The sequence below is a fragment of the Phalacrocorax aristotelis genome, chromosome 2 (genome assembly GCF_949628215.1).
Source record: "Phalacrocorax aristotelis chromosome 2, bGulAri2.1, whole genome shotgun sequence".
NCBI lineage: Eukaryota > Metazoa > Chordata > Aves > Suliformes > Phalacrocoracidae > Phalacrocorax > Phalacrocorax aristotelis.
In genome coordinates this window covers 45,127,555-45,144,671 of record NC_134277.1, presented here as the reverse complement: position 1 = coordinate 45,144,671, position 17,117 = coordinate 45,127,555, and the positions used below count along the sequence as shown (strand labels likewise).

At 38.1% G+C, this 17,117-nt stretch overlaps 1 protein-coding gene across 8 annotated transcripts in view; it reads right to left on the bottom strand.

The window, feature by feature from the left end:
- Window positions 1-786: 786 nt before the first annotated feature.
- Window positions 787-17,117, bottom strand: part of RBMS3 (RNA binding motif single stranded interacting protein 3) — a 728,945-nt gene continuing 712,614 nt past the window's right edge. For 6 of the 8 annotated variants that reach the window (XM_075083285.1, XM_075083286.1, XM_075083288.1 and 3 more), the window contains 4 exons: window positions 13,512-13,592; window positions 10,801-10,928; window positions 8,627-8,690; window positions 787-6,933 (listed from right to left, as the gene is read on the bottom strand). In XM_075083285.1, the coding sequence (XP_074939386.1) occupies window positions 8,645-8,690; window positions 10,801-10,928; window positions 13,512-13,592 (255 nt within the window). In that variant the 3' untranslated portion in view covers window positions 787-6,933; window positions 8,627-8,644. Of the gene's footprint in view, window positions 6,934-8,626; window positions 8,691-10,796; window positions 10,929-13,511; window positions 13,593-17,117 lie in introns of those variants that run through there. The other 2 variants (XM_075083287.1, XM_075083292.1) reach the window with 2 other exon arrangements.

Below are 17,117 nucleotides of genomic sequence, written 5' to 3'. Positions count from 1 at the left end.
AGTGAGAAGCTCACCTGTGAATATTTCATTGGGCAGGAAGAATGGAAAGTGGGCAGGCAATTCCACAAAACATGTTTTGTGCTGAAAGAGACAGCCATGTTCCTGGTAAGTAAAAAGAGAACTCAGTGATTTCCAACCTCTGAATAAAGCTCCTTGGCTGGGGAGGAGAGTTACCGGACACTTCCAGCCCACCCTTGCCTTCATGACAGAAACGGCCCTTGTGGGAAGAAATGCCCATGGCAACGTGAGAGTCGCTGACTGAAGTGGCCATGGGGAAGTGCGCCAAATAGCTTTCTTGTTCCCCGTGAGATGTAGCCGAGGAGGCAATTTACTTTCCTGTTCCCTTTCAAGATGAAGTATGGCTTGCACTGCCACTGCCTAGGCTGTACTTACTCCGTAAATAAACTTTTTCTGTCTTCCATGTGGCAACTTTTGCCCTGAAGTCACTCTTTAAAAAAAGCCTCAGAAACAGAGACAATGTTCTCCTGGCAGGTGAGCACAGCTGCGAGCCTGGAGACAGCAGGTACCTGTTAGTATGAAACACTCAGTCTTGGTGTGAGATAAACTTTCTCCTATATTTCACTTCCTAACACATGGGTGGTTGTGCTGCTGACAGGGCAACAGAGCCGTCCTGTATCTCCGATTCTTTCCCTCCATTTGGTGAAGATGCAGAGGAGGCAGACTTTGCTGCAAAGCCTTTCTGCTCCCTCTGTGCTCAGCACAAGAGCCACAGCCTTGGAAAGCCTCTGCAGAAAGGTGCCATAAGAACACAGAGTCATCCAGCTCTTTTCTTTCTTTATTTTTTTATTGAAAGCTTCATCAAAGAAAACAGAAGTTTAAACCTAACATCCACTGATCTACAGAAAGCCCCAGGAGTGGGAAAATGGCAGCTATTAGGATTGTGGTACAAATGGAAAACATTAAAAAAAAAAATCATAGCAGTACAGATCTTTCAAAGACATTCTGAGACATCAGCACACAGATGCCCATATAAATAATATTCATAATTTAATGTATCACAGAGGTTCTGTATTCTGTTTTGGCTACAGTGAGGTCTGTAAGGGCTTTAAAGAACCTCTGTCCCATTTGTGTGATGCACGCTTTCTTGATAAGAAGTTCATCTGCTTTCAAAGCTGCTTTGATTTTTCTTAGACAGAATCTGTTAATTCTCCTTTAAAAAGGAAAACAATTAAAAATTCCTGTACGAATTCTGTATGCTTCCTGGTTTTACATAAAATTTTTTTGCCTCCAAAAGATAGTAGAATTTTCTTCCACTCTGGAATACAGGATATTTAATAATATTTAGTTACATAAACATCACATCATGTTCTCTTCTCTAGGCTGTATTTTTGGGCTTTTAAAAATATAACTGACTGTAAATTTTGCCAAATTCATAAAATTACTATCCAGGAGAAAGACACTTAAAGGCAGAAAATTAATGTTGGGCAGGTATTCTCTTAAGGACAACAGATCCAGATCTTGGAAGGTGCTTACACCTTGCAGGCTGCAGCCCTACAAGGAAAAATGGATTTGTGAACTTGTCAAAGGCTGACATTTTTCACATCATTACACATTTTTATTAAGGTGAAAGAACTCAGCTGTCACTGTTGGGGAATTAACAACTGAACTGAACAACTGAAATGAACACAAGAATTCTTCTCATCATGGAAAGCTAAACCAACAGTGGGATTTATTTTTTTTACAGCTTTTTTTTCTCATAAATTTCTGTTTAATTTTAATAAAGAGCATGTTAATAAAGGGGAGAAGAAAGGGTCTCTTCTGCCTGCTTTGAGGCACAAAGGTGAATAAGTCTCTGGGGTACCTACAGCGCTTTAGCCTATTTGGGTGACAGGAGCATTACAGAAAAAATTGGTGTTCTGTTTGGGGGGAAAATAACTCTCCTTACACTGCATCTTTGCTGCTTGCTGAGATTCTAGAAATCTGCTCCACTGAGGGACAGGAGAAGGCTGCTGCTCACTCAGCCCTCCTTCTGAGAAAGTGTGCATGCATGATTGTGTGTATGCGTATTAGAAATGAAAGGAATCATCGTCACTAGAGTCAATTGTCATTAAACAGAAAAGACTAACACACCAAACGTCAGCGTTTTTTGTTGTTTTCTGTTTTGCATTTCCATCACACCATGACTGTTTTCTTAGTTCACGCGGGCTACTGAGAAAGACCAGGAAAATCCCTTGCCCTAGGGCACTTCTTTTATATCTGGACCAATTTCATGTTAAATAAAGTTTTGAAAGGAAATGTTGACCATGTGTGTATCAAACATTACTATCTTCAACTACCACATTTGGTCTTATCACTAAAAATGGATTGGTTCATTACTTTAAGCACATTATCACTCTTTAGCATGACTCTTGCTATAGGTGGAGTTCAGCAAGTCTGCCTAAACCTGTTTTGCTCATGTCAACCTCAGCATTAAAATGAAGTGGCATGAGGAGAACCATCAAGCTTAAAATAATGAAGCACGGCAATTTGTTAAACACTTAGTATCAATCTCATCCTTCAGTACCATAAACAACATAATATAGATCCAAATACTATGACATATTAAAAATAAACTTTATTACAATGCAGGCTTCCTCAAATTTGCTGAGTTTTGGTACACACACATACATAAATAATACCCTTCGTTTGATTTTTACTTGAGTAAAAATCCATTCGAATGCTTCAGCCCATTGCCCATTGAAAGTTTAAGCCCTCACTTCTCTAATCGCCAGCCTTTATCTTCCACATTTGGGCATGCATCCATAGCAGGAGATGATACAATGTGATGCAATTGCTCTCAAATATGCCTCATTCTGCATTATGGTGGATTTCTTGACCAACACAACCAAGGCAGTCTCTTGGTAAACAGAACTATAGAAGTAAGCACAAGCTAAGGACATTTCAAGAGTCTGTTTCGCTGGAAGGCAATAAGAGGACATTCACAATTTGAGGCCTGACTGTCACAGGTGAAAAGTGCTTACAAAACCAGCAGTAGAGCCAGATAGGAAAAGTCCCTCAGCAATCTCACTGGGAACAGTGAGCCTTTTCAGTTCCCTGATCTATGCTTGGGACAGCACCTGCAAATATAATACTCTCTTCAGTTCCACTGTAACCATTCTTTTTTTCTCAATGTTAAGCGACGAGCCCAGGTATTCAGCATTTTCTAGCCATAATTCATATTTTTCTGACACCCCTTCTGTATTTAGCCTTTAAGGTAAAAACAAAAATACCAAACCTGAACATCCAAATTTGACTATTTACAAGAATTCAGGTGTGATGGAAAGTACATACGCAGTTCAGCTTATGGATTTGATGTTACTTCTAGACCTCTGGGCCAGGCACCATTGCCTTAGACTTCTAGAGTTGTTTCTGCAACCTTTCAGGAACCCTCCTGACATTTAAAGCTAAATTGATAAGACAGACATAGATATTGACTTTACAAGTTCAGGTCTTCAAAAAAAACCAAAAAACCAAAAAAAAACCCCAGAAACTCAAACAGATACTAATAACAAACCTTCCAAAAAATCTTATTAGCCAGAACATAAAGAAAACCAGTTTTAGATTTCAGAGGCCACCAAGTGTTCCTGTCCTATGGCAACACCCATGCAAGAAGTGTGTTGCTCTTCCACTGTTCTCTTTTATCTCATCTTTAACTTTTACAAATAAGTTACCACTTTCTGAGCATTTTGTATGTTCCAAATAAGTATTTTTCTTACCTTATGATCTATGACTGTTTAATACTTAAGGCTCACATTGTTTATAATTCATAGACTTTCAAGTACCAGTTCACTGGTTCTTTTGGGGATCAGTAAGATGACCAATTTTATTTAAGGGATCCATTTTCTTTCCTCTTCTTCTCCCTCTACTTCTTTGCTTTGTTTCTTTTGATTTCAAACACTATTAAACACTATAGTGTGGAAAAAAAAAAAGGAACAATTCTAATACAGAATGCACTTGAAACTCTTTAAAGTGACAGGCATCGTGATATCGTGTTGCCTGTCTGGCTTAATAAAAAACACTGAGATTGTTTAACTTTGTTTGCTGAAAAAATAAGAAAAATGTTTCTGAATGTATAAATAAAGCAGCAGAGTTCTGAATAGAAACAAGAAGGTACCTCAGCATATTCATCAGCCACATGGTAGCTACCTTGTAGCCTCATTGTTGATAGTAAATGAGACTTTTTGTGTGTCACGTTAGAACTAACACAGAAACAAATGTGTTTATTTCATATTTAACTGACTTGTGCCTGGGGTTATCTCTATTTGTATAAAGAATTCAGAGAGAGACAGAAAGAGAGTACGTGTAGAAAGGAAGAAAATAAGGCTAGATTGATTTTTTTCCCCTCATACACCCTCCAAAGAAAGAGGGAACCTTTATCAAAGGACAAAATTCAAATGCCACTCTCAAAAAGCAACAAGTAATGAGACAGCATGTGAAACAGAAAGAGATTTTTTTTTTTCTGAATTGAAAACATGTTGTGGATGTTGTTGTTCTTTTACTTTGGCATCATCTGGTTTTCAGAAGTGTTGAATATCAACAACTACTCTGGAGAAAGCAGAAGTTTTACCACTTCTGAAAATCAGGCCCTTTTCCTACGGTGAAGAACCACATGAACTCCCATTTCTCTCTTTTCTATGTTGCATATCTAGCAGCCATTTACTTGGGAAACCCCCTTTCCCCCCTCCCTGCCCCCCCCATGTTAAAAAATACGATCTTGTTTTAGCAATTTAAAAAAATAATTGTCTTCTTTTCCCCAAAAAGTCAGGTTAGGGAAACACAGATCTCTTTTTAGAATTGGGCAGCTGAATCAGATTGATCCAATATATATGTTTTAATTTCATTATTTTTAATGGATACCCTGTCTCTAATGCTCCACAATAAATGTGATGAAGCTTCCCCTCTCTTCTGGATGGAGGAAAGTTTAAAAATGTTTGGTTTAATTTTTACATATAGATATATGTGTATGTATGTATATATTTAAATGCTGCTTCTCTTCTGCCTCCTTAAGGAAAAAAAATCATCTTTTGTCTTGCTTCTCACCTTTTTTGTTTGTTTGTCTGGAAAAAAGTAAGGGCCATAATCAAGATTTCTCTATGAAAAATCAGTGCCATTCCTAAAACAGGTTTCAGTGGATTCAATTTAGTCAGTGTCTTTTTTTTGCCTAATTATACTAATTAGTGATTGTCAGCCAACATATTAAGACAACAGAAATCATAGCAGAGAAGAGTAAATTTTAACTTCCTGCCTGCATGACAATACTAAGTCATTTTCAATGTTTCTGCTTGTATGGGAGAGCTAAAATGAGAACAAAGATCAAGTTTGCTTTCTCTTGCATCTAACTGGCAATTCAAATGCATCACCGAAAAACAAACACAGAATTAAGGTGGCTATGCATGCTGGACGATGACAAAGACTGAGGTGAAGAACTGAATCTGTGGTATGTTGGAATTCAGAAGGAAGACTGTTGTTTCAGTAGAAATACCAAAGATCAGGCAATTGAACAGAAAAACTCATCAAAATTAAAGCCCACCTGGACAGATTAGTTGGTAACCCACTCCCCCTTGCTTTGGGATGTTCTCCAAAGCACACCATCAACAAGCTTCTAATACCAACTACTCTGAAATTTCCACTATTAACATATGCAGTATGTAAAACACCAGTGGAAGATAGTTTAAACAAACAAGAAAGTAAGAACTGGTCCGGCCATGTAGGTCAAATAAAGATAAAAAAAGAAAAAAACCTCTATCTTCTGGACTGCGTTAGGGTGTCACTTCATCTTTGGTATAAAATAGGCCATCCATAGGCTGCATTTGTTCACAACTAGGAAAGACTACAGAAATTGTCAACAATTTCTTCTATCTATTGCTTTTTTTGCACTTTTTTGACCATAAGCTCCTATCTACTTAAGTTTTTTTAATGCTCTTAAGCTAGGTTTTTGCAATGTGACAAGCAAAGCAGACTAAAAACTTCTTAAAGCTCATAAAAAAGACTGCAGATAAAAAGCACTAATGCTTTTGCTAGCGATCACGCTTTGTAAATAAAAAAATCTGCATTCTGCAAGAAAAAAACCCTGCATTCTCTATAATGCAGCAAGTTTTTTTCTCAATTCAATAACTTTACTGTAAAATGCTTTAGCCTTCTAGAATTTTTTCTGTCAACACTTAAGACAAAGTTCATAAAAGTCCCAGCATTTTTCCAATCCTTTCAGTTGCCACAGTTCCATTATCATCAACTTTTCTTCAAAAGAAGAAAATCATTTTCTTTTAAACTGTACAGTTTATTTTTTGTTCACCCCAAAAACTCAGTCTATTAAACTTCTGCACCAGCACCGGTGTGAGCAGTTTCGATTCATTCTCGGGTTTTCTAACAAGACGTTGACAGCTTGCCTTGAGAGCCTTTGACGTCCTTAAAATTAAGGCAATTAAGATTCAAGATAAACCTTACCTAAACATTTCTTTAAAAAAACAAAAACCAAAAAACCAAAAAACACTCTAGATTTAAAACAAGAAGAAAAATAAAATGAGAGAAAAAGAGTAGCTTAATTTTTGAGGAAGACAATTGGTTTTCATTTCAACTTGCTCCCTCTTGACATCATCAGTTTTTCTGTTAAAAAAAAAATCTAGCTACACCTCCAGGTAAATTCTGAATTCAAATGTTCGTCCAGATGAAATGTTAACCCAGCGTTTTTCCTCTGGGTTTTTTCCTTAGTTTAAAAAAAAAAAAAAATTATAGCAAAAATAAAATTGTCAGACTACATGACGGAACCATTTGCACAGCACATAAAAACACTGTTTTGTTTTCGTTGGGAAAGGTAGAAAAAAAAAAAGCATTCATTTGACGCCTGTGCAAACTGGAAGCCAACTTCTTGTTCAGCGAAGTTTCTCCATTCAAGGCAAAGGTTTCAGACCGACATTCTTCAGTCCTGTTTATTGTCTGTAAAAACAATTGAATTAAAGTGGTCATTAAGTCAAAACAACTTTGAAATAGGCTCCTCTCTTTTTTTTCCACCCAATTCCCTTTAAAAGTTATCCAAGCTAAACTAACTTTGCAGCTGTTTAAATATGATACCACCACTAAGCTGAAAATAGTGAGGCAGAAATAGGGAACTCCTGCTTTGGGGACGTTAACACATCCTAAGCAGATGAATTTACTCTTGTTAATGCTATGCTTAATGGGCAGTCTAACTACACTGAAATGAGATGAATACATGGCTTAACACTGTGTAAATATTTCAAAAGTAATACAATAAGAGAGCAAGTATTTTCATAATAATAAGTGGCACTGGTTTATTTTGGATACTAATAATAAAACCAAGGATGAAATTACAATAAAAGGATACATCCAATTTGCTAAAAAGAACACATTTTCTGATGGCAAGAACAGTTAGACTGTGGAGCAGTCTACTTAATGAACTGGTTATGGCTAACTTAGTGGAAACATCAAAGACAATATTAATTGGAAAAATACAATTTTTGATCATAAAGTGTCAAATCTTTCTAAATTTAGTACAGAGAAAAAGCTCCACTATCAATGTTTTTCTTACAGAAGATAACTCATTTTGTGTTTTGGAGGTTTCATGACATTTAAAGATATGTCACATCAAGCTTATCTTAGCAGGACTACATGAGCTCTTTGGGGATATGCAGAACGCATGTATAAACACTGTTTCACATCGAGGGCTATCAGTAGGGTTAGCTATTGCCTCTCCTGGAGTCCTCAAAACTTGCATGGAAAAAGTCCTTTTCCAACTGACGTTCAACATAAGAAAATCCAGCAACTTTTCTTTTGCAAGCATTAATGCATTTGGCTTGCTTAGTTTTAAATTAATTTTAATATTAGGAATTAAATTGTGAGGAATGTTGATGACATAACATTTGCCACAGAACTACTTCTCTGGGATGGTAAACATAAAAGTAACTTCAGTTTTAAACATTAAAATTACCAAAGGACTTTTTAATTGTGTGAAGCCTGAAAATTAATATTTTGAATGTAACAACAGATTTATGTGGAAAGCAATAATTAATTATTTTCTTAGTGTTTTCTGTGCATAACTTCTGGTAGGAGTACTCAGGTTGAATGCTCACCTCCTGAGGTTTTACTGCCTCTCTGGGTCAAGTGGCCATCATATTTGTGAAAGACCAGTTCCCCTGAAGGGCCACAGCACACACTCTCTAGTCTAACCTGGCATTGAGTTTGCACACAAAAGGCTCCAGAAAAATGTAATTCTTTCCACATTTAAAATCAGAGCACATTGCCCAGGAGAGTTTTGATTAGAGGTAAGACAGTACTCTTTTCAGGGGGAAGGATCTCAGTTTATCTCCACTTGATAGGTTTCACACTTTTTATGTGCAAAATTAAAGATTTACAAGGTAAAATGGGAATATGGGTCTAAAATAGTTAAGGTGATTTCCTCATAGAGTCAAGTCCTCTGCTCAGAAACCAAGGGCTGTTTCTCCTATATTGCTACACAATAGGTAGCCAGGTTTTTTGACATGAAGTTATCATTTCTGAACATCAATGGGTGGGATCCTCAAGTACAGCAGCCAGCATATTAAATAAAAGAATGTGTATGCTGATTAAAAAAGTGGAACTTAAATTTTAAGTCTCATGGTTTATTTTTACTTACAAAGAGAGTACAGAGTCCTTATACCACCCAGTTCATTCTGAGTACATTGCCTCTCCTTCGTTGCCTGCAATTTCATGATTGTTGCAAAGAAAATAAATATAATGAAATACACTGTTATAACTTTTCTCCTGACTGATCAGCTCCTATGAAATAATTTTACAGTGTCTGCCTTTTTTTTTCCCCTATATCTGACAAAATCATTGTTCGGTCATGTTCATGTTGCTTTGAAAACAGCTATAGTATATTGGGCATGATGCTTGCTATCAATAAACGTGCCCTTCGAAGACCAGATTAATAAAATTATATTTTAATCACAAAATAACTTCACTTGGTTTTACATTATAGGTTACTGAAATACTGTGGCAGAAGTTCTTTTTTTTAAGACAGAGATTGTGTATATTTCAGTCTGTTTCTGCAGCTTCCCACACTTTGCATTTCTGCCCACAACTGGCAGATATAAATAGAGGGCACATTTCAGAAAAAAATACTGAAATAATCATAATAAAAAATCTGTAGTGCATCTGCCAGTGTGATTAAAAAAGAAAGAAATTCCTCTGAATATAAGTGCCAGTGCCATTAGAAGTGTATCCATCATCGCAACAAGGCAGTAGCTGACAAGGAAAAATGAGGGATCTCATTCTCAGAGAAGGTGGGAATTCACCATACTGGCAAGGAACCCAGCACCCATTTCAATAAAGAATTGCAATGTAGTTTCCTCCTAGATGGGAAAAAATGCCAGAATCCACTGCTCAGAGCTACGTTATGAGGGCTTCTGAACCTAAGTCCTCCTGCTTTGAGACTTAAGTGAAAGGGAACTGGAATGCGGGAATAGTCAGATCCAAGCTCCTACAGAACAGAGTCACCAAAACCAGCCAAGAGGATGGTATGGTCATATATATTTCTCTTTGCCCATCATACTCTATAAATATTTTGCCATCATTTATTTACAGGTGGTAGAAAGACTGATGGCTAGAAGGGATAACTCATGCATAGACTGTGTCTCTGATTGGGTGCATCAACAAAAAGCTTGTGATCAATTGCTTTTGTAATATGTACATGTAGACAAATATGCGCGTGACATAAGTAATAGTGACGTCTTACATTTTATGGTGGTCAGAAAGGGACATTGTGTGATCTGAAACCATTTGTTACTCATATGTTAGACAAATAACTGCACCTTCCACTTCCAGAGGTCAAAAATGAAGTAAAGCAATTGACAGATGGGTATAATTCCAATCTTTCCTATACCAGCTCATATCTTATTCCTCTATAAGTACTATGTCATGATGCATTGACTGACATATCTAATGTATTTCTTGTCTGACTATTTGTCTGCTTCCTCCTCCAAGATAAAAATGTGTATTTCTCTTTTCACAGTGACACTGGTGTTCAATATACATGTATTAATCAAGGACTGGCTTTGGGCTCCTTCGCAGAATCTGTTCAACATTGACGGGTCCTGGTGAGTACCCTGTCGCTAAGTAACCTTCCCTTTGTGAGGACCAGTTTTATTGTGGCAAAGAGAAGGAGTGTTTGAGGATTATTGTAAAGATGAAGGGACTCTTTAGGAGTTCTAGATGTCAGTGTATACATTTTGAACTTTCAAAGGCATTCCACCGGAAGCAAACAAAGGGAGCAGAGGACAGGAGAAAGACAGAGCAGTGCTTCTCCCCATCCCTTTCTTATCCCTTTTTTGTGCATTGCCAGTTACTGCCCACTCAGTGTCTGCACGGCACCAGTTTCACACAATCACAAATACCGACTTGGGGTAATTTATACTGCTTCACTAGCTACACTTTCAGAAAGAAACCTTTTCATGTATACCGTACCAATATTTTCACCACTGCAAAATTTAAGCCCTCTTTTTAACCTCTGATGCCAGATGCTGCTTTAGACCAGTGTGATGATTGTTAATGCAGTTGTTGAGATCCTTCTGAGTCCAGACAAGCAGCAGACAATTAGAGAGCATATCATTGCAGGCAGGAACTCAAGGACATTTTTCCAAGGTCAGGCCATCAGCCAAAACCTTTTGCTAATTACACTGCTATATATCCAGAATTCATCTGAACTTAATGAATCTGCTCAGAATTTATATTGCTGAAAAGGAGAGCAGAATTTGGCCCGTTATAATCAAGAAACAAAACTTTCTGATTACAAAGCATATGCCTACTTACTTAGACTGTTGGTAAGAATATGCAGGCGCATGTTCACTGGATGTTTCCACTGTCATCTGTTGCTGTTGACCACTGGCTTCCTGTGATGAAGATGCTACTGTCTGTGGAGAAGTATCAGCAACAACACCCTAGGGAATCAAATGAGAATATGTAAAACTTACTAATTTTACTCACTCCAGTTAATTACGTAAAAGAGTTCAGCACCAGCTCACCATTCCTGTATTTCTCTAGAGGTTGAGAGAGTTTGAGATAGCAGAACCACATGCTAACACAACAAACTCCATCAGTTTTAGAGAGCTAATCCAGCAACAAGAAGCTTCCTTAGCATACCAGCCCCTGTGATACTTTGCTCTCACAGGCTGCAGTGGAAAATACCTCCACTTTTGAGAGCAGTTCCCTGCCCATCAAAGCCAGAGGCAAAACTTCTGACTTCAGCGGAGTCTGGATTTTACCACTTGTCTTTTTTACAACATATGTATGGCTCTTCTGATTTTCACTAACCTAGCCCAACTTCACAGTGAATTCACATTTATTTTGTTTGATTTGCAATGCGATAAAGGCAGAATCTAGGCCCACCATTCCCTGCTTTACTACATATCCAACAGAATTTTAGCTGCCTTAGAAAAATATCGTACTCCTCTACACACTGCTTTTAAGCATGTTCCCTTCAAAAAGATATTTATTTCACACTAAAGACTTTTATGTGTTAAGTCAAAGCTCCAATGAAGTTTTGTTTTATTTATACATTCGCAAAAAAACCCAGGTAATAAACACAGAAAAGATGATATATATGAATTTAACATCATGCACTACTTCTTGTCCTATTTAGACAGTCTGAATAATATTATTTTTAAGTATTTTTGTATGCTTTCAAAATAAGCTATATTTTCTTTCCTTTACTCTAATGCTTGGTGTGTTGGTCATATGAATAACACCAGCAGGTCTCTTTAGGGAACATGCTTTATTACTGTATTGAACACAACAGAGCCAGAAGAGGGAGCACAAAGCACTTGCTTTGTTTTGATTTGAGTCCTGTGTAAACAACAGGTAGTTTATTTTAAATTTTCTGCTGAAATATTGGTTTCATTTTTCAGAAATTCTTCATATCTATTGCTTAACAGACCATCAGTATTATCTTTTCCTGTCTACTTCCTTGTCTTTATCCTCCTCCTTTTGTCCATCTCATCTTGAGATTGTAAGCTTTCTGGGGCAGAGACTATGTTTTTTGGTCTCTGCTTGTGGAGCATCCAGCATTGCAGGGTCCTGGCCCATGATGCTACATGAACACAGATAAACATTAACAATGATCTCCATAACTGGATCAGAGCAAGACAGACTATATATTCAGATAATCTTTTGATTATTATAGTAGATAATTATGACATCATATTACTTTAGCAGGCATGAATATAGCAGTGAGTGATGGGAAGGAGGGCTCAGGAAGAATTAACTTAATTTCTCGTTCACACTAGTCAGCACAGTATGCAGCCAGTACTGCTGTATGAGCCGCTCTCCATCCCACCATCTCCTTTTAATTTGGATTTGTATCTGCCCAGTTTAATACCTAAGAATGGCAATTGAAAAGAGGCACCCATGGCCCATTTGTAAACAAACAAGGTTTAGGGCAAAATTATCCCGAGGCAAAAAATCTAAAACATGACCAGCTCTGTATGATGGAATAGTAACAGCCTTTCCTGAGGGATCTCATTTGGGAATCTCAGTAATTGCACAGAAATGGGAGAAACCAGGATGAGTCCACTTGACTGGTGGTGGAGCCATGCCAACAGTACCACTAACTCAGCAGCCTCAAAGCATAGAGTAGTAAAAGAACAAACTCCAAAGTCCACACAGCCGAAGACAGAAGTACAGAGAACCTGGCACTCCTTGCACTACCCCAGAGTAGGGGAGAAGTTATTAATAACAGAGGGTAGCACCAAAGAGAAGCACACAGGGAAGAGGATGCCAAGGCTCCCTCCTCTCGCTGTGCTCAGCGGCCCTTATGAGGCTTCACAGAAGCGGAAGCCAAGCTGACGCTCTCCCGGCAGCTTGTGGTCTACAGGGTTGAGTAAATACTTACTCATTAGACTGTCATCAGCATGACTCAGCCCCAAGGAGGGAGGGAGCGAATCCTTCCTCAAGGATGAAAAGCACTCAGTCAGTGCAGCATCCTCCATGTCTGTATATACAAGAGGAAGGTTTCCATTGCTCAATCACTTTTTCTGGTGGCTAAATGTTTCAGCAATTACCTATACTTGCTAAGGACCGCATCAAACCCTCTTGCAATCTTCTCTTCTTGGAATCTCTTTTGGGTTCGTGGTCTGCCTGCTGGGTTTGTTTTCCTGTCTCTTCCCATCTCCCTCCCAAGTACATGGGGAAAAAATAGTCATAATCACTGATGTTTTATTCCATGTCCTGCTGTACAACAAAACAAATGCAAAACAAGAGCCCTTGCAAATCATTAAAATAAGGTGGTGGGGGGGGGAGGGTTTGGGAAAGAAAAAGAAGGAATACGAAAGAAAGAAGTACAGAAAGAAAGAAAGAAAAGAAAAAGAGAGAGAAATGTGCAGTCCTAATTTTGAAAGCTGGAAGCTTCCAGACACCATTCCATAAAGTAACTTTAGGCCCCTTTCAAACAACAGGTGCAAGGAGGCATAATAGATAAGAGTTCTGCTACCCCTTCGCTCTACTTTCATGGATGGAGATACACTTACTTCAATAGGGACAGCTGTTGGAGGCACAGGAGTGTACTGGGGAATGTAGGTCCCTTGCATAGGTGCAGCAGCAGTCATGTACTAGAACAAATCAAATGCAAATGAACATTAGAAAACCACAATGATACTGTTTCAATTTCCTCTTCAGAGTTTGTTGGTTAGTATATAGCCTATTATTTCTTTTAATTAAGGATTTTAGGCAATGGTGGGAATTACCTAGCTATTAAAAATCATAATCTTGAACTTCAAAGTCAGGTCATATCTGAATGTAGGCAATAGCAAACATCTTGCTGAGAGATTCAGATTGTTCATGTGGCTTCTAAAATTGAGAAACTCCTATTTGGACTTACGAAAAAAACAGTAGAGACATGATAGCAGCATATATATAGTGGTTACAGATACAAAAACCATCTAAACAATCTTCTGGAATCTTATTGATCTTCTCTCGTAACTCCTATAAAAAATGAAGCATAAAATTTGACAGGTTTATTTTAGTCTATATTTAACCCTATCAATGACAGGAGTTGACTTTACAGGGATAAAAAGCTGCAGGGAGGTGCAATCCAAAACAGGAAAATAAAGGAAAAGGAAGATATATCTGGGAGTTTCTCCTTTTGTAGACAGAATCCCTAGCTAAATTCTTATGGCTTATTCTTTATATCCAGGGATCTTTTCTATGCATTTTGAAACTTCTGAAAATTATTATTACAGCAACACTTTGTATTAGCTTCTCTAAAATACTGTCTCTCCTGAGCACTACAAGACAATCTTTTTTAAAATTCATGAGCGCATGCGAATTTTGCCATTGGTATGGCACTAATCTCTTTATATACAGCACTTCTTAAAAAGCTCTTGAACTGAATGCAACAGACATTGTTGAAATCTTCAAATAAAGTATCAATATTAAGTTGTCAGATCTATATGTACTTTTCTTTCTACAATCCAGTCTTAACTGCATGTCTTCACTGACAAGAATCTCGGAATGTGCCCAGTCCCACAACTGACTGTATGACACTTCCACTACATGTTATCTTCAAAGACACACCGAAGATCTGAATCAGCCCAGAATGTATTTGATGAATTCTAAAATGAGTTAAATATAGCTTTGCTTCCTGGCAGAGCTAGGAAGTGCTTGCAAGATTTTATTCCGCTGTTTATAGTAAAATTTACATTTAAAGCACTCTCTCACCTCAGTTCTAAACTAACTGGATGGTTTGATATGCCTGTCACAAACATGCATTATGAAATTGCATAGTGGGGTGCAGACTCTGCAGCAATGCTGGAGAAAGGCCTTAGGGAATGAGAACAGCATATTTAAGAATCCCACAGCTAAATTCTGAAGTCTTCATTCAAGTAAAAGAAAAAAATTACTTCAATGAAATTGTTTTCTATAGAAAAAAAAAGTGAGGAACATAGATGACATAGAACGTATACTTGCAATATGAATAGCATTCTGTATTGAAAGCCATTACAATGGCTAAAATTCAGTGTTTTCCTTAACTCGAGCAAAGAGGTAGGAGCGTCCCCAGTGTCTGTGCGCCTATATCAGGCCATGATTTTCTGCAGCTCCTTTTCATTGCTCTTCAGAAAGAGAATTAAATTCAACAGTTTTTTTATGAATGCTAACCCACCAAAGACATTAGGCTAACTATCCCTATTGTACTCAGTACAGTCCGGCTATTCTCCTGCCTTACGGATTAGGAGCTAATGAGAATGTTACAGCAGGGTGTTCCAGAGCTGCTTCTGCTTCATTCATTCTGCTTTGTAATGCTGCCGTCACATGTTGGGATGACATCTGCTGTGTAGCATTGTTCTAAATGTGTCAACATTTAACATGAACCTGAAGCACTCATTCTTACAATTCTGCAAAGATCTAAAAGGGTTTTAAATACCTACACAGGCTAGCTTCTCTCAGACAAAAATATACAGATCAATTTAAAGAATGAAGTGGCCTCATTCAACTTGGACTTCCTTGGATTTCTTCCCTGAAGCCAGCAGATCATTGCTTAGACTATTGTAAGTGTCTGCCATTCCCTTACCTTATACACAAACATATATGAGTATTAATACACACATATCAAATTATTCAACTGCCTTTTAACTCAGACCACTCCAGTTTTTGCAAAATCCTTTGTCATTGAGTTCTGTGGCACGACAGTTGAAACTGTCCAGGAGTTAACTGGTGTCTTTGCTGGCTCTGCAAGCACTGCTCTTGGTAGTCGTGCAGTTTCTCACCTCTATTGCTGTTGTTTTCCTCTTGAGGCAGAGCCTGATCTTACTTGCCAGACTACTTCATGTTGCTTCCTTCACTGTTACACAGTCTCTAGGGGAAACTGTTCTGTTGACTTGAGTGTAACTGGTGGCCTTGGCCAACCCCTGCTTGCCCTGGTCTTTCCAGACACTCACACCTTCCCATCCTCTCCCAGTCTAATTTTTTTTGCATGAATTTTAACCGAATTCAGCCAAACAGCAGGTGATTTACAGTGCTGGAGACCAAAGCTGCCTAGTCACTTGCCAGACTCCCCAGAGAACTGTAGGAATGAGACTTCTTCCCTGTGTATAACATATTCTGCTTGTCTAAATGCCCACTGTAATGGTGGTTCAACACTCTGGTGAAATTATTTAGAGCTCCGCAATTAAAACAAATGATATGGGCCAAATTAGTTCCACCAATAGTATAAATGAAGTCACAGTTTTTGTGGCAAAGAATTTGGTCCTAGTAAAAGTTAGCCAAGGCTCAATCCTACAGAGTACTGCTGCTTAACAACTGGGCCCTTGACCACACAGCAGCAGACTGGTCTGTATTACAGGGCACATTGTACCCTTCAGTGGAATATCCAAACATACTTAATGTATTTATCTTTATGAAAAGATAAAGAAGATAAATAATTTCAGAAAAGAGTAACTGGGTCAACAGTTAAATTACTGGGGCTTGGAACTGATTCTCAGTCTCTAGACTCTCAGTTAAAGATCCAGTGAGGCTTCTGTAAAAAAAACCTTACAAAACTATAAAGGACAACTCGGGCTTAATTCTCAGAGATACACAATTGGTCTTAAGTATCTAAAGTCCCCTCACATGCACAGGGAGTCCCAGCTGAGACCACATGAATTCAGGAGCGTATGCTCTGCTGGATGTGTTTTCACCATGGGAAGCCTAGCACTGAGAAGCTGCTTTAGTTTTTTGTTTACTAACAGTATCATGAAAAAGGAGGACAGGTTAATTTTTGTTATAACTGACATTAGCTCAGTCAAGTTCAAATGTATTTCTTTCCTTTACAAACTACATAATCCTAATTCTCTGCTCTCACAGGATAAATACATTAAAGATTATGCAGTGCAAAGGTAAAATGTCAGTATCAATAGTTACATCAATGGCTTTGGATAATGCAAGAGTTGAATTTCTTGTCATGAATATTCACAGTTGGTTGTTGGCAAAAAGCTTCCTGAATATTGCTTTTCAGTAGCTTCCACACCCAGCATACACTGAGCCCACTGGAGTCTGTGTCTCTCGCTGGGTCCCCCTCCTGCTTTACGTAGCTATTTTGTAAAACAGTGTGTTCTGGATGGGTTGGAGTGAGTGTTGCCTACACTGGGAGGAGGAAAAGA